We start from the raw sequence: 27781 nt of genomic DNA, 5'->3' as shown, positions 1-27781 counted from the left end.
AATCAGTTCAAGGTTGCTTTCCCCTGTCCTTGAGCAAGCCTGTCCCCAAGACGAAGAGGAGGACCCTGGTGGTTACAAAGGACTGGGGTCAGGGGGTCTGGTGGCTCCATCTATGTCCTGGCATCTGGGGGGCAGCTTGGTTCCTCACATGGGAATGAGAAGAGGATGCTGCGGAGCCATCATTCCCGCCCAGAGGGCCATGGGAGCAACGTGAGGACAAAAGAAGGAAGGACAACTCTGTAGGGTCCCCCCCCCCAGGAAGCAGGAATGGGAAGGTGGAGAGAACACCTGCCACCCATCGAGGAGCAAGCAACATGGGCATGGAAATGAGGAGCCAGTGGTGAGGGGGGGAAGTCCAGGAGCAAAGCTGCTGTCTGTGGGCAGGGTGGCACTTACTGGGTGGCACAATACTAGGAGAAAATCAACCAGTAGGAAAGACTGTCATTATGGGTGTGGCGGGAAGCCACCCTTATGGTTGGAACCTCCCAGTGGATGCAGAAGGAAGGCCTCTTTTCAGGTACACAGCCTACAACTGAAGTAGTGATCAAATCCACATGGGTAAGAACCCACAGCCCAAGTGTGAGCAGGGAGAGGAAGGAGGGAGCCCTGCCCACTGGTGGACAGCCCCTCCCTGGGAGCTGCGCCAGGACACACCTCAGAGTCCAGGAAGGAAGAAGCATGCAGAGAGGATCTTTGCACAAAACACCTGACTGCCTCCTTTCCCCACCACGAGATTCCCCCAGTGAGACCTGTGGAATGTTCCAGATGTCCAGTCCCCTTGTCAGGAGGAAAGATAAAAGATGTCCCTAAAAGGCTAAAAGTTCCTGGGCCTGTTATGTGCAAGCAAAGAGGTGGCAGCTGGGGCTGGGCGGAGCAGGGGAGGGGCTGGGAAGGGGAGAGGGTGGCAGTGGCTCGGGGCTCAGGATCCAATTACACAGCTGTTTCCATACTTAGCCACCTGACAGCCGCTTGGAATCCTCGACACTCCAGCCACTGCAGCCCCACGGAGCCCAAATTAACTCAAGGGCAGACAAGGGCAGGGCCCAGCAGCACATGCAAAGCTGGAGCCCCCCACCTTGGTTTCTAACTCCCAAAGTAATGGCTTCTGCTGCCCCTGCCGCCTGCTCTCCTGGCTGGGACTGGGACCTCAAAAGTCAGAACCTCAAAGATCAAAAAGGTTAGGGCTCTGGCCCCCACAGTCCCCTGTGCGGATGAAGACTACAGAGTCATAAAAAGACAAAGCAGAGTCTCAGATTCCTGGGGGCCCCCGGAGCACCCCAAAGCATCTCCAAGGGAAACCCAGCCCCAGGAATCTTGGGAACAGAGAGGTGGCAAAATGCTCTGGTATCCCCTCCACACCTATAAATAACCCCCATGCTGTAACCAGAGCCGCTTCTGCCACATAGTGCTGAGATGTCAAAGGGAAACCATGGCACACAGGCCCCCAGTCGCTTCTAACGAAGCCCCAGCCAAGCCCAGTTCTACTCCAGAACAGTCCCGTTCCTCTTCTGAACTGTCCAAATCAGTTTCCAACCTAATCCCCAACCCTATCTCCAATCTCATCCCGAACTGACCCCCACTCTATCTCACTGCTCCCCAGAATATCCACCCCCGGCTCTGCCCAGCGTGGTCCCCTGTCCTCAATCATGCAAAGCCAGGCCCCCTGCCAGATCTCCACCAAAAGAGAGGGTCAACTCAGTGACCTCCAGGGGTCCCTCCCACTCCAAGATCAGGTTATTTTGTATGGCTAGGAGGCTCCTCTAGTCTTGAATGTTGAGGTCCTCTTCCCAGCATCTACTGGCCAGACCTCCTCTCTGGCCCCTGGCTCAGGCCTCGCCCTTCCTGTGCCTCTCAGTGCACTACTTCTGCTTCCTCTGGCCTCCCTGAGAGCCCCCAGAATTCTCTCAGGTTCCCTCCACATCCAGTTCTTTCTCCTGGATCCCGGCGGGGACAGAATGGGGACAAGATGAGACCAGCCATCAGCCCCAGGAGCCACAGAAGGCTCATTCTCCAAGTACTGCCCAAGCCCCCCACACCACAGGCAGGGGCAAAGTCTGGCCTGGCCCACAGGGGTGGGGTCATACCTGCTTGTCCTGGGAGCAGGAGCGACGCCACAAAGCAACAGAGCAGAACCAGCGCCCTCATGGTGACTGCCAAGAGAGCCCAGCTGCTCCTTGCCTCTATTTATAGGGCCGGTGGCAGCGTGGGCGGGGGAGAAGGGTCACACAGTCACTAGGGCAACTGGGCGGGCGTGATGGGGAAGCAGCGCTGACCCTGTGAGGCTGAGAGGAGGCTTGCTCTGCCACTGCTGTGCCAGCTGCCAGGCCCCAGAAGGCAGAGCCCGGCTCTCCCCTAGCAGCCCTGAGGTCACATGATGTGGGTCACGGGAGGGGGTAGCAGGAGGAAAAAGTGGGACGTCCCTTGAGTTAGGTCTGGGACCTGAGTCTTCCCAGTATTTGCACTAACTTGATCCAAAGTCTGAGGCAAGTCAATGACCTTGACATGTTTCAGTTTTCTGAACAAGTGAGTTTGAAGGGCCCAGCAACAGGGACCCTGTTTGAGAACCACAGACATCCGTTTCAGCCCCTCCCCAAAGGTCGGGAAAGTAAAGCTCTAATGGTTAAGGAAAACCCTCAATGTATGACCTTTGAGATCAGTGGCTAGGAGCCTACCTTCCCAGACCTCTGGATGAGACAGAATGTCAATGGGAGGGGGAAAAGGGGGAGCTAAGAGGCGCATCTGATGATGTGATGTAAGTCAGAGCGTGCAGGGACAGGGATCCATTTCCAGTGGCGCAGGGGTTCCAAAACCTTCTGTCGCCTCCTCGATGTGCTATTTGATGCAGTTTTCCTAAGGGCATGTGACAGCCCCTGAGAGCCAGTTCTATAAAGCCGAGGGAAAGCAGACACGGGCTAGTCTGTCTAGGGGAGGGTGAAACTCTAAGATAGCAATCAGCACTTTGGAAAGGAACAAGAATCGATTAGGTATCTTCTGTGTGCTTTACCTTTAAACAGCTTTAATGATGTCTAATCAGATACAATCAAAATAACGAGTGAATTCCTCACTCTCAAATTTTCCTTTGGTCCCTTCACAGTGCCTCCCTTTACCCCTTCCCAGTGATCTACGGTCACTACCATTGGTTTGCATTTCCTGGATTTTTATATAAATGGAATCATGCCCGCATGATCCCTTTATATCTGGCTTCTTTCGCTCAGCATAATTATCCTGAGCTTTATCCATGTTGTAGCAGGTATCAGTATTTCATTCATTTTTGTTCTGAGTGGTATTCCGTTGTGTGGACATCAGCACATCCTCGAGTAATGTTATTTTTTGTTCAACTTCATTTCCTTATAATGTTGATGAGATGCCCTAGGAACTGAACTCTTGTTTATATCAATTAGCCTGTGGTACTCTAATCTGATCCATGTGGTAGAAGATGTCCTGGGATGGAGCTTTGGCTTTGCCATATCACAAGCAGGGCCTTCAGAAGACCAGCACCCTCAGCGGGGAAAGGCGTAATATATGTCAAACCAGAGGGCTTCTCCTTCAATATCCCAGCCTGAGTCAGGTCCCAAGACCATGAGAAAATGCTGCCCATGATTTCTAGCTGGCTCCCTGCCATGGCCAGGGCCTCTCATTAATTTTTTTTAAATTTTTTTCAATCCTCACTGGAGGATATTTTTTCCATCGCTTTTCAGAGAGAATGGAAGGGAGAGAGAGAGGGAGAGAGGGAAGGAGAGAGACACATCGATTGGTTGCTGGCAGCACACGCCCCAACTGGGGCTGAGGACTGAGCCTGCAACCGAGGTACATGCCTTTGGCCGAAATCGAACCCAGGACCCTTCAGTCCATAAGCCAACGTTCTAACCACTGAGCCAAACTAGCTAGGGGAATTTCTTAATAAAATATCCAGTGTTCACACACAAAATAGCCTATGGTAAAACCAGTTTGACTATATTGTTTCACTTAAAGTCACAGAACCTATTCATGATGTTAAGTGAGGATTTGCTGTACCACAATCTGTTATCAATTCACCTGTTGAGAGTCATTTAGGTTGTTTCCAAGTTTTGGCTATTACCAATCGGCTGGTATAAACATTTGTCTACAATTAAATGTATGAACATATGCTTTCATTTCATTAGGGTGAATACCTAGGAGTGGAATGGTTGGGTCTCATCATGGGTGTCTAACTTTATTTGAAGACGATTGTACCATTTTATGTTCCCACTACCAGTTCCTCCACGTCCTTGCCAACACTTGATATGGTCAGTCTTTTAAATTTTAGTCATTTGTATAGGTGTGTAGTGATATCTCATTGTAGTGTTAATTTCCATCTTCCTATTGACTGTTTCCATGTTCATATTTGGTGTGTCTTTTGTGACATGCCTGTTGAAAGCTTTTGCCCATTTTTTATGGGTTTTCTTTTATTGAGTTTTGAGAGTTCTTTATATATGCTAGGTACAAGCCCTTTTTCAGCTATATCTTTGTAAATATTTTCTCCCAGTATGTGTCTTGCCTTTTTATTCACTTGTCTTTCAAAGAGCAAAAATTCTTAATTTTTATCACATCCAATGTATCAATTTGTTCTTTTATGAATTATGCTCCAGGTGTCATACTGAAGAATTATTTTCCTAACCCAAGGTCACAAGATTTCTTCTAAAAGTATAATAGTTTTAAGTTTTACATTTAGATCTATGATCCATTTTGTGAAATTTTAAAAAATATGTTGCAGCCCTGGCTGGTGTGGTCCAGTTGGTTGAGCATTGTTCCATGCACCGAGAGGTCACCAGTTCGATTCCCGGTTAGGGCACATGCCCGTGTTGCAGGCTTGATCCCCAGTGGCAGGGCATGCAGGAGACAGTTGATCGATGTTTCTCTCTCATTGATGTTTCATTCTCTCTCTCACTCTCCCTTCCTCTCTCTCTCTCAAATTAATAAAACATATTTAAATATAAAAAATGTTGCAAAATACAGAAATTTTGATTTTTACATATGGACATCCAGTTGTTCCAGCACCACTTGTTGAAACGACTATCCTTTCTCCTCTAAATTGCCTTTGCATCTTTTTAAAAAATTAATTAACCACTGCATGTGAATCAATTTCTAGACTGTGTTCTGTTCCATTGATCTATGTGTCTATCCTTTCACTAATACCACACTGTCTTGATCACCACGGCTTCCTAGTTAGTCCTGAAATCAGGTAATGTGAATCCTTCAACTCTGATCTTCTTTTCCAAAGTTGTTTTGACTACTCTAGTTACTTTGCATGTCCATAAAAAGCCTCCTTGAATTTTAATTGGCATTACAATGAACCTATAGATCAGTTTGAAGAGCACCGGCAAGTTACCAGTTTCGATGGTTAATTTTCTATGTCAGCTTGACTAGGTTATGGTGCCCAGCTGTTTGGTCAAACATCAGTCCGGATATTGTTGTAAAGGCATTTTTAAACATGATTAACATTTGAAGCAGTTGACTTTTAGTAAAACAAATCACCCTCCCTAACGTGGGTGGGCCTCATCCAATCAGTTGAACTGAGGTTCCATGAGTAGGAAGGAATTCTGCTTCAGAGTGCCTTCTGACTGCAACATCAACACTTGCTGGAATTTCCAGTCTGCCAGCTTCCCTTGTGGATTTCAGACGTTCCAGGCCCCAAACCTCTCTCTATAGAAACACATCCTATTGGTTCTGATTCTCGGGAGAATCCTGACTAATGACAATGTTGAGTCTTCCAATCCACGTTCACAGCTGGGGAGAGAGGCCAATGTGAGGGGAGGAGGTAGCACATGGTCATAAAGAGAAAAGAAAGTCAAGTAAATGAAGCATCCTCTCTGTGCTGAGTACTTCACATGCTACAAGAGGTGGGGACACATCACCACTTTGCGAGGAGAAGATCGAGGCTCAGAGCTGAAGTGATCAGTGCAACATCACCAATAAGGAACGGAGTTGCCTTCATTGGAACCCAGATCTGCCTGACTCACAAAACCCATGACGTTTCCCATCAGTCCAAGTGAACACCATCAGGCAAAGAGAGGAAGCAGCATGTCAGGGGAAGGGGTGAAGGGCTGTGGAGGAGGAATGGGGACAAAGAAAGGGCACAGGCTAAAAGGTCAGAAAAAGCCACAAAACCCCAACCCAGGCAGGAAGGGAAAAGGTGAGCCCAGCACTATTGAAAGGGTTAACTGCATTTGATTTAGAAATAACTTGTTTGGTTCCCCCTGAGGTGTGGTGGCCCAGGAGGCACACTCTACTTTCACATCAGGGAGACAGAGAAGTGCTTTATTGAGGAGGTTCCAGGCAAGACCAAGGTTATAGAAAACTACCAGACGCAGCTGTATAACAAGCAGCGGGAAGAGTACCAGCCGCCCACCCCTGGGCTTGGCATGTTCGTGGAGGTGAAGGACCCAGAAGACAAGGCCATTCTGGCCTGGCAGTGTGGCTCTGAAGGCAGGTTCACTTTCATGTCCCATAACCCAGTGAGCATCAGATCTACCTTCATTCTAATTCCACCTGGTATTCCCTTTTTGCTGGAGGCATGTTGAGAGTTCATCTGGACATTTGGGTGAGTGAACACACCAATGACTACAGAAATTAGTGCCAAAGACAAGTTGAGTGAATTGCAGCTACAAGTGCGACAGCTGATGGAGCAAGTGGAGCAGATCTAGAAAGAACAGAACTACCAGCGGAGGCGAGAGGAGCGCTGCTGACAGACCAGCAAGAGCACCAACCAGCGGATGCTGTTGTGGCCCATTCTGTAGACCGTCATCCTAGAAGCCATCAGTGTCTGGCAGATGCAACATCTCAAGAGCTTCTTTGAAGTCAAGAAGCTGGTGTCGCCTTCCTTCCTCCCAGGTTGGGGGAGAAGGGGCCTCCTGGAACTGATTTCTCTGGCAGGAGGACTGGTTCCCAGCCATGGATGGTCTGGAAGGGAGAGGGGTCACATGCACCCCAGGCACAAGCTGAGGGAAGCAGTTTGGCCGGCTAATACTGAGCAGGTGGTGGGGCAAATGCCTGCCCTGTCCCCTGGGCTCTGAACCTTCTGCAGTAATCTCCTAGGGGCTGTTGAAGCCACTGAGAGCCCCACTGGCACCTCAGAATCACAGTGTTACTGATTAGGGATGTGAGACTGTTGTCTGGAATGGCTAGAGGGAGGGGAGTAGATGGGCAAGCCAGTTTTCTCTTTGGCTCCTTTGCTAACTTGGGATTTTGAGCAGGTTGTGGTGTAGCTGTGACTCCTTGCCACCCTGAGAATCTCACTGTTCCCTCCTTGGGCCTAAACCCAGCCTGCTGATGGGGGTATCAATTGAGGGTGGAATAGGGGGGTTACAATGTAGGAAAGTAGCCTGAGTTGACCCTGGGTTCTTCACATGCTTGTCCTTTTTGGGGCTTGAGGAACTGGGCTCAGGGCAAGCAGAGGTCTTAGTGCTGGCTCGGGATGGGGACTGCAGAGTCTTAGTTACTGATTTCATTTTCAATAAGCCTAGGTTTGTTACATTGGTTTCCCAATTAAAAAAAAATAGACTTCTAAAAGAAATAAATAAGTAAATATATCTTGTTTGGGCTCAAACAGATCCTTGTACACCCATGGTCAACACAGCATTATTTACAATACCCAAAAGGTGGAAACAACCCAAGTGTCCATCTGCAAATGAACTGATAAACTGAATGTGGTCTACCCATACTGTGGAATATCATTCAGCCATTTAGAAAAAAGAAATTCTAATACATGCTACAACGTGGGTGAACCTTGAAAATGTTATGCTAAGTGAAAAAAAGCCAGTTACAAAAGTACAAGGTATTAGCAGGCTTGAGCTGCCATAACAAAATACCACAGACTGCAGGGCTTAAGCAACAGAAATTTATCATCTCACAGTTCTAAAGGCTGGAAGTCCAAGATTAAGGTGTGGGTAGGTTTCTTTTTTACTGAGGCTGTTCTCCTTGGCTTGCAGATGGCCACCTTCTCACTGTGTCCTGACATGTTCATCTCTCAGTCTGTGTTATGTGTCCTAATCTCCTTTTCTTACATAGACACCATTCATATCAGATTAGGACCCACCTATATGACCTCATTTCACCTTAATTACCTCTGTGAAGACCCTATCTCCAAACACAATCACATTCTGGTGTACTGGTGGTTAGGACTTCAACATATGGATTGGGGGAGAGCACAATTCAGCCTACAGTAGACAAGTATTATATTATTTCACTTATATGCGATACCTAGAATAGGCAAATTCATAGAAATAGAAAGTAGAATGGTGGTTGCCCGGGACTGGGGAAGGGAAGGGGCACAGAAATTATTATTTAATGGGTACAAAGTTTCTACTTAGAATGATGAAAAAGTTCTGGTGATGAATGTAAGTGGTGATGGTTGCACACACTGTGAATATACTTAATGACACTGAATTGTACATTAAAAATGGTTAAGCCCGGCCAGCGTGGCTCAGTGGCTGAGCATCGACCTATGATCCAGGAGATAGCGGTTCAATTCCCAGTCAGGGCACATGTCCAGGTTGCAGGCTTGATTCCCAGCACGGGGTGTGCAGGAGGCAGCTGATCAATGACTCTCATGATTGATGTTTCTCTCTCTCTCCCTCTCCCTTCCTCTCTCTGAAATCAATGGACATATTTTAGAAAAAGAAAAGAAAAATGGTTAAAATGGTAAATTTTATGTTATATATATATGTGTGTGTGTGTTGTGTGTTGTGTGTTGTGTATGTGTATATATATATGTATTTTTACCGTAATTTTTTAAATGAATAAACAAAGGCTCTGTTCAGAAAATAAGAGAGATTAAAAATGAGGGTAGACTCAACTGAAGATAAACTCTCAGGTCATAAATTCTTAAACAGACTCACTTAGCCTATGAAATCTCCACACTGGTTTCATCCAACATCACTCACCACCACCATGCCCCTTTCCCAGGGCAAAGACCTCCCCTTTCCCCAGCTCAGTGATAAACAGAGGCTGTACCTTGCAAGGGAGATACCATGATCACGAAGGTGGTTTTCCCAGGGCGAGGCTTATCCATTTCACTCTGGATGTGCTGCCCCCTGTGATTTTCCCAAGTGTGGGAAACTCACGCATAATTTGTGGTAGTGGGGGACTGTGTTCGTGCTTTAAAAATAATTAATTAATTAAACAGAAGCTGCCAGAGTCCTCAGCCTAAGGGTCCTCACCCTCACATAGTTCCTATGGTTTGGTCCTGCTTTTAGCAACTGACTTGCTAGATTAATCCATGCCTCAAACAGTTCCTCAAGGGGCTGGGAAAACCAAGTGGGACCCTGACATTGCAGGCCTCTGTCTGGATCCACTCTACACTCAACACTAACGCAGTGCAGCAAGTAACTCTTTGGAGTGTATTTTCCCATTTATCTTAGTAATTATAGGTCACCTACCTTAGAAGGACCCAAATTCCCACCCACATCAGGAATCTCCTCCACTATAACTCTGACAGATATGTATCCAGCCTCTGTTTGAATACCTTCAGTGACTGGGAACTCACTACCAGAGAATACCACCTCTGCTGTTTTGAATACGATGTAAAATCTTGAGCCAGCCACAGTGCTCTGATCTCCCCACCTGCCACCTCAACTTTCTCCCACAGCCAGGAACAGGCACTATGAGGATCCTGTGGGGAATGGAGACCATCTCTCCCTTAATCTCAAATAAGCAGCCCCCCACGCGCCCCCAGTGCCTGGCCAGACCCACTGATATTTCCGTCTACCTACAAGGGAACAGGAGATTTCCACCAATTCTTTTTGCAACTGGAATTTTCAGAGCATCCTCTGTATCTCTCACAGGGCAAGAGGCAATGTGAGAGAGACAAGTATCAACAAACTAATCTCTGGTACATGTCCAATATCTGCAGTCTTTTCAAATCATTTTCCTGTTTCCTCTTTAATTTGATTCTGAGGCTGTCCACTGAGACGGGTTGCACCCAGGGAGACATGTGACTTGGGGACCCTAAGTCAAGAAACTCTGCAGCTGGCGTGGCTCAGTGGTTGAGCATAGCCCTAGGATCCAGGAGATCACGGTTCAATTCCCGGTCAGGGCACATGGCCAGGTTTTGTGCTTGATCCCCAGCAGGGGGCATGCAGGAGGCAGCTGATCAATGATTCTCTCATCATTGATGTTTCTATCTCTCTCTCCCTCTCCCTTCCTCTCTCTGAAATCAATGAAAAAAAACTTTATTTAAAAAGAAAGAAAGAAACTCTGCAGCTGTAACTCTTAGGTCCTTTTCAACACCAGGGGTGTGGGAGGGGACAGCAGGCTTGGGAGCTCATTCCTTTATACAGCTATGAGATTTAGGGCTGGTCATGCCCTGCAGCCCCCAGTCCTATGTCCTTCTCTAGGTCAGCATGTGCTCTTGTCAATCAACAGAAGAAACCTGCAGCTCAGCAGGGCAGGAGAAGAGAGGGAACCAAGGCAGGGGATGGTGCTAACCCTATCCTAGCCCAGGATTTTAGGGCACAGGAGGGCATACAGAACTCAAGAGTGAAAAAGACACACCCTGGCCAGTATGGCTGAGTGGTTAGAGCATCAACCTCTGCACCTAAGGGTCACAGGTTTGATTCCCGGTCAAGGGAACATACCTCACTTGCAGGTTCCATCCCTGGCCAGCCTCATCTGGGGAGCATGGGGGAGGGAACCAATTGTTGTGTCTCTCTCACACTAATGCTTCTCTGTCTCTCTCTTTCTCCCTCCCTTCCACTCTCTCTAAAAATCAATGGAAAAAAATATCCTCGGGCCCAGCCCGGCGTGCTCAGCGGTTGAGTGCCGACCTAGGATCCAGGAGATTCCCAGTCAGGGCACATGCCCGGGTTGCGGGCTGCAGCCATCAATGACTCTCTCACCATTGATGTTTCTATCTCCCTTCCTCTCTCTGAAATCAATAAAGATATATTAAAAAATATATATATATATATATATATATATCTCCTCAGGTGAGGATTAACACACACAAAAAAAAAGAGGAGTGAAAAAGACAAATGCCACAGGGACAGCAGCATCCAGGAAAACACAGAGGGGCAGCTGGATAAAGAAGGGACAGTGGGATGGACTCTAGTGGAACAGGGTAGAGCCAGAACCAACAAAAATATAAGGCTAAGGACCATGCGGCCAGCCAGCTCCAAGAGGCAGCTGGAGGATTTGCATGTACTTTACATACTTGTATGAGGCCAGTTAATCAACCAATAAGGAGGCCAAGGTCACCGGAAGGCCCCGCTGAGCCACGCCCGGCCAGGCCACGGAAAATTTTTTTATTATAACCTAGCCCCGTGCCACAAAAGCATAAAGGTGGCTTCCCAGTACTCATAAAGTACAGCAAGAAAGCAAGAATTAGAAGTAACAGAAGAAAACCACACAAGAGCAGGCACACAAAATGGAGCCATTCACAAAGCTGATTCAAAAGCAAACAGCACTACATACATAAGTTCCCTCACATGTGTGTAACTTGATCACTTGCCAATTCACAGCGTCCTTAAAATAAGAACAAACCAACTGCTCGGGAGAAGTAAAATGATTTCTGCTATGGAGACTCTACAGGAATTTCTTCTGAGGCTCTTCTGAAAAACGACACAGCATAATGTAACCATCCTCGAGAACATGGGAGAAGGCAGACATTTCCTGGGAGTCTTATCCCTAACAGAGACCCTTAAAATGGCACAAGGAGGCCACCGGGTACCAAGAATGTCCAACCCCCTCCCAAAGAAACCACCACCAAAGACGGTCAATGGGACGTGCTTAGGATGTATCTTATTCTCTACGTCCACGTTAGCACCTCACACACTGGTGGCACAGGGCAAATTGCCACAATTGATTTGGGGGGTAGTGTCCACTAAAATACATCCACAGTAGCCATAAATTGGAAACAATCTAATTCCATCACCAGGTGAATGGCTAAACAAATAGTGGCATAGTCATACGGTGGAATACACTTAACAATAAAAAAAGAACAAACTTCTGATATACACAAAAATGTAAATGAATTTCAGAGACATTATGTTGAGCAAAAGAAGCCAGACGAAAAGAGTATATAGAGTTGACCCTTCAACAATATGGGTTTGAACAATGCAGGCCTACTTATAGGAGGATGTTTTTCAATGGATATACCATTGACCCTCCATATCCCTGGGCTTCACACCCTCTGATTCAACCAACACTGGATCAAAAACATTATTTGATCTGAGGCTGGGAGTCCATAGATGCAGCAGGCTGATTGCATGCATTGTTCTACGCCATTTTATATAAGGGCCTTCAGTATCCTCAGATTTTGGTATCCATGGAGGGGGTTGGGGGAGTTCCTAAAATCAATCCCCCATGGATACTGAGGGATGACTATAGTTAAGTTTTTGGGAGTCAAAGTTGTATGCAGATTCTGACTGCATGGAGGGTCAGCGCTACTAACCACCTATGTTGTTAAAGGGTCAACTACATACTATATGATTTGTATAAACATCTAAAAGAGGCAAAGCTAATCTATGATGATAAAAATTAAAACCACTGTATATCTACCAGAATGGCTATTTTAAAAAGAATATAATCTGACAATATCAAGTGTTGGTGAGGATGCAGAGCAACTCTAATTCTGATACATTGCTGGTGCACTGTATGGTACAGAACTATGTACACACATACATAAATGAGAGCATGGAAAAGTAGTATAAATTTTAATAACTCTCGTGGACTGTACCAATAGCAATTACCTGGTTTTAAGTTGTACTTTAAGTATGCAAAATGTTAGGACTGGGAGAGGCTAGGTGAAGGGTACACAGGACCTCCTAGAACATTTCTCTCTCTATATATATAAATACATCTTTATTGATTTCAGAGAAAAAGGAAGAGGGAGAGATAGAAACATCAAAGATGAGAGAGTCGTCATTGATCAGCTGCCTCCTGCATGCCCTCTGCTGGGGATGGAGCCTGCAACCCGGGCATGTGCCCTGACTGGGAATCTAACCCCTATCTCCTGGATCCTAGGTCGACACTCAACCCCTGAGCCATGCCTGGCTGGGCACATTTCTATATTTATTCCCAATTTTTTTTTAAGGTGTTTTTTTTTTTTAATCCTCACTTTAGGATATTTTTTCCATTGTTTTTCAGAGAGAGTGGAAGGGAGAGAGAGAAAAAAAGAAACATCGATGTGAGAGAGATACACATTGATTGATTGCCTCCCGCACACACCCCAACCAGGGCCGGGTATCAAATCTTCAACCAAATGTGCCCTTGGCCAGAATCAAACCCAGGGACCTTCAGTCCGCAGACCAATGCTCTAACCACTGAGCCAAAGTGGCTAAGGCTATTTATTCCCAAATTTTAAAAAAAAGTTTTAAAAGACAAACTGTGACAGGCCAGTAAGGCAGGACAAATGGAATAGGGAAATAGACAGATAGTTGAACAAACTGACCAAGCAATTTGCAGCAGATACAGAAGGCTACCTCCCTAGAGATAACATCTAGGCCTCAGTCATATTTCAGCTCCAGATGCAGAAAAGCAGTAAAACCAGGCAGGAGATACCAGGATGAACTGCAGTGACTAACAACCCCCTGCCCTGGCACTGATCAATCAGTGAAGACCACGACCCTGAAGAAGTATACCTAGAAAAGTTATGAATATTCTGCTAAAACCTTCCCCAGAGACCTCCCCTAAGATTCCTGCCTGAAAGAGATAAAATGGTCAAGACAAAGGACATAGTGTGTGCTCTCCCTCTAGGGAGTAGCCCCCATCATTCCCTTTCCCCTCTTCTCTCCACTTCTTCCCCCACAGGCGTGCATCTCCCAGACTCTAAAATATCCCACGAGGCTTGCAACCAGGGGAGCAATAGGCAGCGGCAGCTCGTCCCCTGCTAAACCCTGAAACAGTTCCCAAGGTCCCCTTTTCTCTGAACTCCCAGAGAGCTAAGGCAGCCCAGCCTAGGCTCTCCTGATGCTTCTTCTATGCTAAGCCCTTTCTTGTTTTACTGTCCCCAGCTTTAATAAACGTTCCCTCATAGTCATCTGGACTCATGCTGTGAAATTTTTCCTGCATGAATTCAAGGGCCAGGTCCCCTTTCTGGTGACAAAACTACTTGAGGGTTTGGTGGGATGTTGGCTACATGGTTGTATATTCAGTTTGTGAAAATTCACAGAACTAAACACAAACTATGCTCCCTCTTCTGAATGTACATTATACAGTAAATACTTCAAAGAAAGGGTGGTTGGTTTTTTTGTTTTGTTTTTTAAATATGTCTTTATGGATTTCAGAGAGAGCGGGAGAGGGAGAAAAAGAAACATCAATGATGAGAGAATCATTGATAGGGTGCCTCCTGCACGCCCCCTACTGGGGGATCGAGCCCACAACACCGGCATGTGCCCTGACAGGGAATGGAACCTCCATCTCCTGGATCATAGGTTGATGCTCAACCACTGAGCCACATCAACTAAGCAAAGAAAGGTTTTTAAAAATGGTTTTGTTAAGTGTTGGGTTCATCATGTCTCTCCTAGACCCCTCTCCCTTTCACAAAAAATAAAGTCCAAGCTTCTTAGTATAGGAAATCCTCTATGAACCCCTTCCTGTTAGATAGGACAAGGGTCTCAAGGTCTGGCCAGTTCTAAATGTTACTTCTTGCTAAATGTTAAAATGTAGCACAGTCTTTTGTAGCTGCAGCTGTAAACTGGATGAGCAAACAGGAAATCAAGGAATGAAAGTAGCCAACTTCAAAGAAGTCAACATACAATTGACCAAATAGTGTATACAAGCAATGGCCAAGCCTCCCCTGAAGGTGGCACATCTTTGGATATGAACCCCATCTCCTTTACTTGCTGCAAGTAAATAAAACTACCTCAGGATAACCCCCCCCCCCCCCGTCCTTTTTGAGTAGAGCAACCCAAGCAGCAAACCCCATGAGTTCCGTAACATTCCCACATCTTCTCCACTTCTTATTCCTGCCCTGGTGCAGGACACTGTGCACTTTCTAACCACCATGTGCTCCCAGGGCTGGACCTGCGCTACTCCACGAGTGGCCACTGACCGGGCCCTGGACCCATGGCGGAGGCGAGGACACCCAGCGTCTAGCGTGTGGTTTCTTACATTCCTCATTTGTGCTGACACAACAATGTTTCGGATACTCTGTGTTAAAATTAATAACGTTATTAAAATTAATGCCACATTTTATACCGCGGCCTCCAGATCGTCGTAAGTCACGTGTGCGCCGCTCCGGACTTCCTCCCGACAGCGCGGGCTCCACCGCCTGGCGCCACACTGCGCGTCCTCTGGCTGGGCTGGCCGCTGCGGAAGGAAGTCGGCGAGCGCCTCCGCGCGGAAGACACGCTGGAGCCGCACGTTTGCAGCGCTTGCGCGCGGGGCGTACGTGAGCGCGCCTCCCGGCGCGGGAGCGGAGGCGGGGCCAGAGGACGGCGCGCCAGATGGCCTGGGGTGACAAAGAGCATGCGCGCCGAAGCGGCGGACGGGAGGGTGGGACTCCGGAAAAGGGCGGGGCCAGGGGCCGCACCCCCGACTTCCGCTGCCTGCTGGGTGACAGCCTACGGCCTCCTGGCGCGCCGCTGCCGATCCGGGGAAGGGGACTTTCCTTGGCCCCACCCTAAGCCCCGCCTTTGGCCTATAGAAACTGCAGAGTCCGGGGCGGCACCGGAAGAAGGAGGAGCCTCCGCCGTGGCAGGACCAGGTGTGCTGGGTCGCCCGCACTCTCTGTTGACCCTCTCAGGAACTGCATGGACCCCGTGCGGCGCGCCCAGCACCTGGCCAAAAGGGGTCGCTGGACTGGCCTTGGGAAGTACAGATTCTTGATAAGTCCCTCCACTCAGACATGTATTCAACTTATGTAAATTTAGCCAGATATACCCCAAAAATTAGATACAATGCTAAGAATCCAGATTCCAAATGCTAAATATTGTATGATTCCACTTATATTTTGGAAAAGGCAAACCTGTAGGGCTAGATCAATGGTTACCTAGAGCTGGGTGGAGCACAAAGGGACCTGGGGGGAATGCGGGATGAGGGAATGTGTATCGTGATTGTGGTGGTGGTTACACAAGTGTACACATTTGTCAAAACTCAACCAAAAATTCGGTGAATTTTACCGAATGCAAATTAATTTTAATTTTTACAAATACTAAAAAATCCCCAGCAGATTGGTGGTTTGCAGGAGGCTGGGAAAAAAGGAATGGGGAGACTGATTTAGTCCGTTTTGGAGTGATGGAAATATTTTGGAACTAGATGATGGTTGAACAACACTGTGAATGTACTAAATGCCACTGAATCATTCCCTTTAAAATGGTCGATTTTGTGAATTTCACCTTAAAAAATGTTTAAAAGTTCTTTTAAAAATGCAGGCTCCCATCTGCCTTTCTATTCAAGTTCACGCCTGGAGGCATTCATTGTGGGCTGAGAAGTGAACTTGTTATCCCACTCTGGCCCCAGTCCCCTTATACCTGGCACAGTGTGAGCATGGGGAAAAGCAGGCCAAGAATACATTGTGAAGTGCTCTCTGGTCATAGAGGATTAAGGACTTAACAGGACCACTCCCACCCCCCATAATATGCATTGCCCTTGTGCAATTATTATTATTCCTTTATGTATTTGTTTTATTTTATTTTATTTTAAATATATCTTTGTTTCAGAGAGAGGAAGGGAGAGAGAAACATCAATGATGAGAGTTGTCATTGATCGGCTGCCTTGTACATGCCCCCAACTGAGGATCAAGCCCGCAACCCGGACATGTGCCCTGACCGGGAATCGAACCCCAATCTCCTGGATCCTAGGTCGATGTTAAACCACTGAGCTATGCCCGGGCAGGCTCCCTTATTTATTTTTATTATTCCCAACTTTCAAAAAAGAAACAGGCTCAAATATAAGTGGCATCCTGGCCAGTGTGGCTCAGTTGGTTGGGCATTGCCCTGTGCACCAAAAGTTTGCTGGTTCAATTCCCAGTCGGGGCATATGCCCAGTTGTGGGCTCAATCCCCAGTAGGGGACCATGCAAGAGACAGATTGATGTTTCGCTCTCACATTGTTGTTTCTCCATCTCTCTCTCTCCCCCTCTCCCTTCCTCTCTAAAAATTAAAAATCAATAAAAAATAATATATATATATATACAGCTTGCCCAAAGTGGAACTGACCACTGCAGACCAACTCGAGGACCTGAGTTCTTTTTTTTTTTCCAAATGTATCTTTATTTTTTTTTATTTATTTAAATATATCTTCATTGATTTCAGAGAGAGAAAGGGAGAGGGAGGGGGGGAGAGAGAGAGAGAGAGAGAGAAACATCAATGAAGAGTCATTGATCGGCTGCCTCCTGCACACCTCCCACTGGGGATCGAGCCTGCAACTCAGGCATGTGCTCTGACCAGGAATCAAACCTCAATCTCCTGGATCATAGGTCGATGCTCAACTGCTGAGCCACGCCCGGCTGGGTAGGGCCTGAGTTTTTAAAACATCACACCAGGCCGGCCAGGCGTGGCTCAGCGGTTGAGCGTCGACCTGGGATCCAGGCAATCGGGGTTCGATTCCCAGTCAGGGCACATGCCCGGGTTGCGGGCTCGATCAATGACTCTCTCATCATTGATGTTTCTATCTCTCTCTCTCTCCCTCGCCTTTCCTCTCTCTGAAATCAATAGATATATTTAAAAAATAAATAAAAATAAAAAATAAAACATCACACTATGAGGGAGTGTTCCCTTCCCTTCTGTAGATGAAGAGGCTGAGGTTCAGGGAGGTTACACAAGTTGAAAAAGTAGCAAAGCCTAGAGATCAACCAGGAACCCCGAACAGCCTGTGTCCTTTCTCTAGGAGACAGGAACCTATGGCTTGGTTGTCCATTCTCTTCTTGCTCCTCCACCAAAGAGTTGGGAGCCACTCCTCCCACCCCCTAATACCATCTCCCATCTTTGCAGAATACTCAAGAGTAATTCCAGCGAATGTGAGGACCCCGATTTCTCATTGCAATACCACACACAAGTTGGGGGAGCCATCATGAGCTCACCCACATATAATCCCCTCTGGTGGGCCCAAATAGCATCCCATAATCTATAGTCCAGGAAACCTTCCTCAGCAACTCAGGACAATGGGCACCCAGGAAGCACAATCTAAAAAACAAAGTACAAACTTTATTTCGTTTCTTTATAAAGGCATGGTGGCCTCTTGGTTCCCCCCCCCCTTTTCTTAACAAAATATAATAGCTCTCCTTGAACACAAAGACCTCGAAATTGTAAAAAAACAACCCAAAAAATAAACAAAAACAAAAAACCAAACAAACAAAGAAGAAAACAAAAACAAAACAAAAGAAAACCCCACAAACAAAACAAAAAGAGAGACAAAGACATTTTGGGGGGTCAAAGATGGGAAACCTGGAGGGAGAGGTGGAGGCCAGCTGGTGGTAGAGAGTGGCAAATCCTAGTGCTGAGGTGGGGAAGGGAAGGCAGGGCAAAAGGGCAGCAGCAAACCCCAAAAGCAACTTCCACCCCGGACCCCCCAGAGAGTCCTGACCCAGCCAGACCCCCAACCCATTAAGTGCTTAGAGAAAGAAGAAAACCAAAAAGAGGAGGGAAGGGGGAGTTAAAAACTGATGGTCGTAGGGCTGGCTCTGGGGAGGGCAGAAATATGTTGGGGTTTTGTTTGATTTTCCCTGTTCTTAAAAACATGTTTAAATGAAAAAAAAAAAAATGCTTTTTGGCAGAGAGAGGCCAGGCACCTCAAGTGTCAGCTTCCCCAGCCCCGCGGGTGAGGCCCAGCCCCAGTTGTCCCGGTGCTCCCACACTCCCACCACCCCAGCCCCCAGGACCTCAGGTTGGGTGGCCTTCGCTCAAAGGTTGATTTACAGTATTGAAAAAGAGGTCATAAAAGAGACCCAAATGACGTCGTAATTTTGTAAAAATTCCTCACTCGCTGGCCCGAATGTATTCCCTGTTGCTGCTCCGGCCCCCTCCAGCCCCCAGAAGGGAGAGGAGGGCTGGGGGGTGGTCAGGGAAGCCCCCCAGTCCCAGCCGGCTCCTCCCGGCTCTGGTCCATGGTGTCGCTGTCTGAGGCCTCCGAATCGGAGGCAGTGTCAGAGGCCTGGGCCTCCAGGCAGCTTCGGACGGGCTTCACAATTACAGCTCGCCGCTGTTCCTCTTCCTGCTCCTGCCTTTCCTGGGTGCCCTCGATGTGCTGGATCGCCTGGGGGGACAGGCTGCAGTGAGGATGGTTGGAGTGACACACACAGCCAACATTTCTACACACACACACACACACAAAGGTCCAGACGTAAGCCTGGCAGAGCAGCAGGCGGCCTGCCAGAGTCAGGGGTAGCAAACCCCTCTGCTGAGCCGAAAAACCCCTTGGAGATGACAGTGCAGCGCTGCTAGGAGGTCACCTTTCATGTCATTTACTTATATATTTCATTTATTCGGCATCTTTCATTTATTTATATATTTCAAAGTTGGTCTGTTCACTGATAAAAGGTCTTTGTTATTAATTTTACTATTCAATTTGATGGAATTATGTGTAATTAAAGGTCCAGGGCTTGATGAGCTTTTTTTGGTTTAGTTGTTTCTTTCTTTTGTGATGTTGCTGAACTCCCCTGAGGTCTCTGCTCCAGGCTGAGTACAGCAATGACTTTGGGCCTGACCCACAGAGCTATAATCTCATTTCTTCCTCCTCTGTAGGAGACTTAACTGTCACCCTCCCAGCCACTGACACCTCCATCCCCATCTCAGGTCCTAGGAGATGGAGGTGAGAGGAAGTTCTGGACCAAACCAAGAGCTGGATGTAGGAACTCTGGAAGCCGGGGGCTCTGAGAGCAAAAGACCCTCTCAACAAACCCCACGCGGAGGGAAGAAAAAAGGTTTTCCAGGGCATCCTGTCCCCCATCTCTACCTCTCACCTTCTCCACAAAGCTCCCTCCCCACAACCCCTGCAAACAGAGAGGGAGATTCAGGGATGGAGACAGAGACACATACACCCAGCTTCCTGATCTTTCTCCACACTCAAGTCCTGTCTCGCTCCCCTTCAGTCCCAGCTTTCTAATGTCTCCCAGAGGGACCATTCCCTGAAGTGCTGTCCCCTTCCCAAGCCCAGGTACCTGCACGATGGTGTCCAAATTTTGCCGGGACGTGGAAACAGAGTTGATGACCGAGGAGGGGCCCATGGTGACGACATTGATGTGGTGGGAAGGAGGGGGTGGTGGTGCTGGCACGATCACCGTGGGGTGGTGGGTGGGGGCCGGAGGGGGCAGGAGCTGTGAGATAGAGGCCCTCAGTCTTTCTCCAAAGTTTCAGGGAGCTTTCCCTTCCCTTCTGGGGGTCACAGAGGATATGGGATGCCCTCCAAAACCATCTCCCTCTGCCCACTGCCTCGAGACAGTCTCCACCAACCATTCATGAGAGGTCAGCCAATTTAGGGCCTCCCACCCCCTTTTATTATAAGCAGCAAAGAAAAGGCAGCCCGGAAAGGGGCTTCCAGACATCCAAGAACCTGTGGCCCCTTCACTGTCTAGCACCAAGCAAGCACTCCAACATCTAATGCAGTGGTGGTCAGGAATTTAGATTTTAGATTGACAGCCAGGGTTCAAATCTCTGACCCATCACTGAGGATTTGGGGCAAGTTATTTAGCCTTTCTGTGCTTCTTTTCCTGATCAGTAGAATAGCCTCAAAGTGTGGCTACAGGATTCATGTAATAATGTATGTAAGCCCTGGCCGGTTTTCTCAGTGGTTAGAGCATCAGACAGCAGACTGAAGGGTCCCAGGTTCGATTCCCAGTCAAGGGCACATACCTGGGTTGCAGATTTGATCCCTAGCTCCTGTTGGGGTATGGGTAGAAGGCAACCAATCTATGTGTCTCTCTCATATCGATGTTTCTTTCTCTCTCTCTCCTCCCTCCCTCTCTCCCTTCCACTCTCTCTAAAAATTGATGGAAAAAATATCCTCGGGTAAGGATTAATAATAATAATAATAATAATAATGTATGTAAGACACTTGGAATCAGGAATGTCTACACTATTACGATTTAGGCTCTGGGTCTGCCCTATAGGACCCCTGAGGTACCAATGCTGATTCTGAGGGCCCCAACCACAGTCCACACAGCCCCTCCCAGGTGCCTCCTGCTCACCTGGGTCCGAAGGTGCTGCTGTTCCCGCTCCAGCTTCTCCTGGTGCAGCAGTCGCACCTGCTCCTGCTGCTGCTGCAGCTGCACCTGCTGTGCAATAACCTTGAGCTTTTCCGGGTACATGTGGGCCTCCAGCGAGCGCACCTGGGGGTAGAGAGGCAGGCTCAGGGGCAGGGTCCAGACCACACCCTGGCACCTCCTCCAGTTTGGGGCCCTCAGGGCTGTTGAGGTCAGTCTCCCTATGCTCTACCCTTTGCAAAGCAGGCCATTCACTCCTGCTGCAAACCCTAACAGGAGCCTGCCATCCAGGGGAAGAGACCTGGGGTAGAGACCAAAGTCCTACAATAGCCCGCCAGGCCCTCCCTGACTCATCTCCTCTCCTGCCATCACCTCCCTCATGCCATGCTCCCACTCCTTCCCTCCCTCCAGCCTTAGGGCCTTTGCCCATGCTGTTCCCTCTGCCTGAAGTACCCTTCTCCCCTCTGCCTGGTTAACTGTGAGACTTGACTCCCCGGCCAACCTCCCAACCTCAGCTCAAGTGACTTTGACAGAGAAGCCCCTCCAGAACCAGCCCAAATGTCCCTCCTAATGCCCATGCTTCCTGCGGGACCTTTATCACAACCGCATTTTTACAGTGTAAGATCCTTTGACTAACCCTCCCACCCAACACAGCGGTGACCGAGGGTATGTACCCATCTGGTTTACTCCCCACTGGACTCCCCCATTCCTAGACCTGGCACAAGAAGCAGGGGCGGGAGGAAAGGAAGGGGGAGGGACTAGAGCTCCCCACCGCACCCGCCCGCCTCACCTGCTCCTCCAGCATCATGCGCACCGAGCGCTCCTTGTCCAGCTGCTGCCGCAGCTCAATCATCTCCCGCCGCAGGTCTTCCGCCTTCTCGTCCTCCCAGATGTCCGGTGAGCCGATGCCCTCGTCCTTGTCCTCTGCCCGCCGCCGTTTGGGGGACGAGCCGCTCAGCTCCTGGGGACCCCACGGGGTTGGTGAGTGTGCCCTGACACCCTTGTATCACCACCACCAATGGGAAAGTTGGAGGGCTCCATTGCAGCCCCCCAAACCTGTCAGCCCAGGTGCTCTGGCACTGGGAGCACCATTCTACAAATCCAACAATAGCCACAGGTCAGGAAGAGGGACAGAACGGACCTGCTGGCCAAGTCACCCAGTTCCTCCCAGAGCTGCTCAACTGCACTGCATGGATGGGTAAACTGAGGCCCAGGCAGGTAGGCAAGTGCCTGAAGTAGGCGTGTCGGTGGGGAAGGTGGGACCTGTAGCCTCATCGGAGTCCCAGGCCAGTGGTTGAGCCCAGACATGCCCATGCCAGGGAGAGGGAGCCAGGAGGAGGACAGGTGTTGAGGTGACGGGAGGCCTCTGCAGGTGCTACCTGGATGAAGCGCTTGAGCTGTGTGTTCTGCTGCAGGAGCCTGGTCTTCTCCTGTTCCAAGGAGAAGATGTACTCCGCCGTCTGCTGGAGAATGGCTGCCTAAGGGAAGGAGGGACAAGTCAGGGGCCCCAGCTGACAACATCTACTGAAGCTCACTTCCTTCTCCCTGCTTGAGCCCACCACCTCCTCCAGGAAGCCCTCCCAGCCCTCGCCCACCTTGCTGAGCTTCTCTCCATCTGTGTGGGGGATGAGGGTCTTGAGGGACTGGAAGCCCGCATTGATGCTCTGCATGCGCCTCCGCTCGTTGCTATTGGCAATCTCCCTCCGAATCCGCCGCTCCTGGTCCCTCTGAGTCTCAGGGGTCAGTGGAATGTTGGCAAGACTGCCAGAGAAGGCAGGGACATGTTCAGCCTAAGTGTCCTCCATGCCCTGCCCCTAAGGCACCCCTGTCTTTACAGTTCATCTCCAAAGGACCTGGGTGTATCTTGCAATTCTAATTCTCCCCCTGCAAAGGATACCAGACCTGATGCCTACACCCTATCAGATCAGGAGGGTGATGGAGTAGCATGCTCTATGATGCCTGGGTATCAAAGTCACCATGCATACCCCAAGTCCCCGCCCCAATGTCTGGCCAACAGGCCTGAGTGGAGCCCCAAACCTACATGGCTAGCAAGAATCCCTATGATTCTGATGCAGGTGGGTCCAGGTGACAAATGGACACACCTGCTCCTGGGACTCCTGAGCATCTTGATATGTACCTGGACCACCTCCTTCAGAGTCACAGGCTTGGGGCCTGAAGATGATATCCTTACTCCCTTCGAATCCCCACAGACACATCTCCAGCCACAAGCTCCTACGTAAGCCCCCAGCCCAGCCCCAGCCACCCTATGCTAAGACTTCAAAGACAAGACAGGTAGCACTCACTCCAGAGGGGGGATGCCAAGCCAAGCACCCCTAGGGACAGTTCTCCCCCATGCACACTACTCCAAGAGGCAGACTACCCTGTGCCAGAGAAACAAGGCTCCCAGCATGTAGTGGGCAATGTTATTGCATATTATGCGATTGCATCTTGCAGGAGCAGCAGCCTGTGGGGTGAGAGAGAAGGCAGCCAGTGGAAGGGGGTGAGGCTGCGGGCTAAGAGGCAGTAGTGGGAGGCAGAGATGGCAACAGGGCCTGTGGGCCCAAAGCCACTGCTCCCAAGGGGTGGGCATGTGTGTGGCCTCAAGAAGGCATGTCCCCCTTCCCAGCCCTCTCCTGCAACACCCCCCGCCCCTGGCCTGATGGCTTCCAGATGCTGGGCTCCCAGAAGAGGCCACTGGCCCCACCCAAAGCCACAGCCCTGGCTTCTTCCTGAAGGGCCCCCCCCCCCCAGGGTGACTGGTTCAGGCCTGGGCTCACACCCTTGGGTCTGAGGTAATAGGAAAAGGACTCTGGGCAGCCCTGTTTCCATAGATGCGGGAGCCTGGGCTCAAAGAGGTACCTGGTTCAGCTCCTCTACTATGCCAGGCCCCCATGCCCAGGCAGAAAGGAATCTGCATGAAAGCAGGAGAGGAATACATCTGCAACAGCTGGAGACAGCTGAGGCCCTTCCTGGCCCCGCAGCCCACCCTATCTGTGCCACCTCAGCTCCCTGCAGGACCCTGGATTTGTCCTTGCGCCTTCCTGTATCTCAGCTCCCTCTCCCAACAGAGGGTAGGCAGCTGGGGATGAGCCAGGAGCAGGCTCCACATTGGCTGCTGCTAAGGGTCCAAAGACAAGACCTCTCCTCCACCAGTTCCCCCAGGGCCTCCCTGGGCCCCCTTCCACAGGGTACAGGTCCATTGCAGGGCCTCAAAATGTCAGTGCTGTAAAGGGTGTCCATGACCCCCACTTTACAGATGGGGTTTAGAGCTCATAGAGGGAAGGAACACAGTTTTAAAGTCAGACAGCCGAGTATCTAGCTCCCCTACTTCTGGGCCAGGGGCATCTCACTTCTCCCAGTTTCCCTGCCCCTACAGTGGAGGTGACAGGGTGGCTGGAGAGGATGCAAGTCAGAGACCTGATACACAGAGGTGTGCCTGCCCTTTAGGGGAGGGTGGAGAACGGAGTCCAGCTTCCTGGGTTGAGCAGTGCCCTCGAGAAGCTCAATGGTGGATGGATTAAAGTTGGGAATATTTGGGGCAAGAAAAGACGGAGACATCCATAGGAAGTCAAGCCATCGGGTGACTCTGTCTGACAGCATCACCCTCCCCCTCAGGAGATACAGGGAGAGAACCCCACTCACCGTCCCTGGGTCCCTCCTGGTGATGCCCAAAGGTCAGAGAAGACCAAAGTAGTAAGGGGTCAAAAAGGAGCCCCACATCCAGCCTTGGGCCACCCTGAGTGCTAGTCCTTACAGAAGGCCAACCTGGAGGGCCTAGCGACAGAGTAATAAGTTGTTGTTTTTAAGTCATTTTAAAGTTTTTACTGTAATGTGCTAAGGACTCACGTTGCTGGGATTTTCGCATTGAATTGTCATAATATTCCCCTGAGTTATGTGGCCTTATGATTCCTGTGTGGGGTGAGGACACAAAGGATTGGAAAAGGAATAGCTCTGCAAGGGTTGGGATAGGACGTGAACCTGGATCCCAGGGCCCTGCTATTAGCCCCGAGAGGTCTTGCCACAGAGCAGAGTGGGCTCTACATGTCCCAGAGCAGCACATCCCAACAGACAGGTGACAGTTACCCCCGTAGAAAGGACCAAGCACAGGTATGCCCTGCCCTCGTGTTAACTCCTATTACCATTCACAGAGCTCTTTTACATGTTTCCCTGTTTGACTCTCACAGAAACCCAACAAGGTGGCTGCACCATCCTCTTGTGATGAGGAATCCAGGGTCCTGTGAGGGGAAGTGGCATGCCCAAGGTCAGGCAGCCAGACCAGGGAGCAGCAGGCACCTGCAGGCACCAAAGCTCACTCTCCTTCCCCACCAGCTGATGGCGCCCTCTACTGATGGCTCACACATAGCCCACCGTTTATCAGAGCCCTGTGTATGGCAGCAAGAGGCAGCAACCCAAATCGCTCGGAATCCTACCCCCCAGCCAGCTCATCTGCCCATGAAACAGCTCTAGGGAGCCAACCCTCTGCCTCTCCCCCTCCTCTCTCCCCAGGATGCCCACGAACTGAGGAGACCAAAGACGACTGCAGGACCCAGGCCTGACAGTCTCAGACGGAAGTTCCCACAGGCCGGGGGGCAGGGCAGTATGCACAGGCCTATGCTGTCTCCTGCTCATTGGAAGCCGCCAGCGTGGCTCTTCCAAATGTCCCATCCTTCCCTCTTCAACACCATATCCATCAGCCCAGCCTCCTGGTGCAGGAACCAGCTGCTGGTTAACCTAGTGCAGGCAAGTCCCAGAAGAGACTTCTCCCCAAAGCTAGTTCCTCATGGGGACCTGGGCTGCCACCAAAACTTTCCACTCTCACTCACTTAAATAGCCCTGGAAGTACCAGCTGACAGTTTCTTTAATAGGTGCAGCTAACCAGGGGTTCTGACTGGTGGACTGCTGCCCAACCAGGATTTCTGACTGGTAGAATGCTGCCTAACCAGGGATTCTGACTGGTGGAGTGCTGGCCAACCAGAGGTTCCTATAAAGGATGACTAATTGGAATTACCAGCTGATGCTGCAAATGCCTTAAAGTATTTTTGCATTTCTTTCTGAGTTTTGCAGAAGTAAACATGGTTTACAGTAATTGTAAAAGTCCTATGCACGTCCCCCTTCCACATCAACTTCAGACCCCCCAGATGAGCAACAAAGGTGGCCTGGGTCTACTACCACCAGATATCTCTTGCTTCTCTCTCCCTGATTGCCCTCCAACAGTCTCTTGGGGCTGGCAGGGACTGCCTTGCCTCAGGAATAAGGGAGGGCACCTGCCTCAGGTGCCAAGACCAGAGCTGCCAACCCACTACGAGAGAACCTTCAGAAAGCCTCCTGGACACACCAACAGCCCAACCAGAGACTCAGCAGGGAACACACTCTTCAAGTCTAGATCCTGACCTGTACCTGTCCCTCGAGCTCAGCCCAAGGACAGTATCTCCCATCCCCCACAGACACCCCTGTCGGACTCTGGCCTCAAATTAGCCACTAACAACTCTCATTTCACACTGCCCCAAAATCACTCACACAACTGCCACTCAACAGCTATACAGTCAGAGGTGGGAGAGCCACACAGGATTTCTTCCACAATCCAAAGGATAGGAGGGAGGAAGACAACCCTCACCAAGAATGCCTGAGGTGCTCATTCTTCTCTATGCAGCAGGTGCTGAAGCAGCCGGGGGCCTTCACCCATCCCAGCTGCTTCTATCCACAGACCCCACTCCAACCAGCCTGCCACCCCTGCCTTCAGTCCCAGAACACACCACATCCAGGCTGTTACCATCAGAAACACCTCCTCCCCACAGCTTCTCCAGTCCTTCTGAGGGAGCCCTACACTCAATGGGTTCAAGTGCAAACTCCAGCCCTGCCACTTGCTAGCGGTAGAACCCCAAGCTTAGCCACTCTCTCTCTCAAAGCCTCAGTCTCCCGATCTGTAATATGGGGAAATACTGCCTCATTTCACAGGGCCATGGTGAAGTTTAAAAGAGGAGGAGAAAAGAGAGACGTTGGGGAAAACAGGATGCCTTATTTTTCCAGGGTTCATACCCAGGACTCCAGGAGAACTCATGTATCTGTCTTAGAGGGCTGACAACTCTAAGAGACTGGGAACTCTTAAGGCAGGTGTCAGTTCTGGTTTGTTGTGATGACCTCACTCCTGGCACAAAGTAAGTGCCTTGTAAATACTGGATCAGGGACCCAACACACATTCAAAAGCCCCTAAATGTTTTCTAATTCCTTCTTAAAGCAGCTTGTCTCTTTCCCCACTGAAGACAGTCCCTAAACTCCAGCTTCTCAGAGTTTGAGAGCCTTTTTTGTTGTTGTTGTTAATCCTCACCCAAGGATTTCTGTTGATTTTTAGAGAGAGTGGAATGGGGGGGAGAAAGAGAGAGAGAGACATCAATGTGAGAGACACATCAATTGGTTGCCTCCCACAAGTGTGCCAACTGGGGTCAGGGATTGAACCTGCAACCCAGGTACGTGTCCTTGACCAGGAAATGAACCTGCAACCCTTTGGGGGAGGCGGGGGCTCTAACCACTGAGCAACATTGGCCAGGGTGCTTTTTTTAGAGAGCGAAACACTGATATGTTGTCCCACTTATTTATGCATTCATTGGTTGGCTCTTGTATGTGCCCTGACAGGGGACTGAACCCAAAACTTTAGCTTATCAGGACAATGCTCTAACCAACTGAGCTACCC

General features: G+C 49.5%; 2 protein-coding genes, 1 non-coding gene and 1 pseudogene across 10 annotated transcripts in view; 2 read left to right on the top strand and 2 right to left on the bottom strand.

The window, feature by feature from the left end:
* The window catches only part of SRL (sarcalumenin), a 40721-nt gene extending 38476 nt beyond the window's left edge, over positions 1 to 2245 (bottom strand). The window contains exon 1 of one of the 2 annotated variants that reach the window (XM_016211345.2): positions 2085 to 2245. In XM_016211345.2, the coding sequence (XP_016066831.2) occupies positions 2085 to 2145 (61 nt within the window). In that variant the 5' untranslated portion in view covers positions 2146 to 2245. The remainder of the gene's footprint in view (positions 1 to 2084) is intronic. The other variant, XM_016211346.2, reaches the window with a different exon arrangement.
* A 1191-nt stretch (positions 2246 to 3436) lies between these two features.
* Positions 3437 to 15691, top strand: LOC107535822 (transmembrane emp24 domain-containing protein 9-like; annotated as a pseudogene).
* On the top strand, positions 8962 to 9119 carry LOC148093557 (U1 spliceosomal RNA). Its single transcript, XR_015714299.1, has one exon. It is a non-coding gene; the product is annotated as a U1 spliceosomal RNA (small nuclear RNA).
* Positions 15692 to 18080: 2389 nt separating the features above from the next.
* The window catches only part of TFAP4 (transcription factor AP-4), a 36816-nt gene continuing 27115 nt past the window's right edge, over positions 18081 to 27781 (bottom strand). For 6 of the 7 annotated variants that reach the window (XM_087815675.1, XM_087815679.1, XM_087815680.1 and 3 more), the window contains 6 exons: positions 22689 to 22854; positions 22473 to 22571; positions 21884 to 22054; positions 21079 to 21219; positions 20053 to 20208; positions 18081 to 19148 (listed from right to left, as the gene is read on the bottom strand). In XM_087815675.1, coding sequence (XP_087671801.1) covers positions 18954 to 19148; positions 20053 to 20208; positions 21079 to 21219; positions 21884 to 22054; positions 22473 to 22571; positions 22689 to 22854 — 928 coding nt within the window. In that variant the 3' untranslated portion in view covers positions 18081 to 18953. Of the gene's footprint in view, positions 19149 to 20052; positions 20209 to 21078; positions 21220 to 21883; positions 22055 to 22472; positions 22572 to 22688; positions 22855 to 23396; positions 23621 to 27781 lie in introns of those variants that run through there. The other variant, XM_087815681.1, reaches the window with a different exon arrangement.

Source organism: Miniopterus natalensis, chromosome 3 (genome assembly GCF_054644295.1).
Source record: "Miniopterus natalensis isolate mMinNat1 chromosome 3, mMinNat1.hap1, whole genome shotgun sequence".
NCBI classification, from domain to species: domain Eukaryota; kingdom Metazoa; phylum Chordata; class Mammalia; order Chiroptera; family Miniopteridae; genus Miniopterus; species Miniopterus natalensis.
Note: the sequence above shows the minus strand (reverse complement) of the source record. Positions and strands in the feature narration are given on the sequence as shown.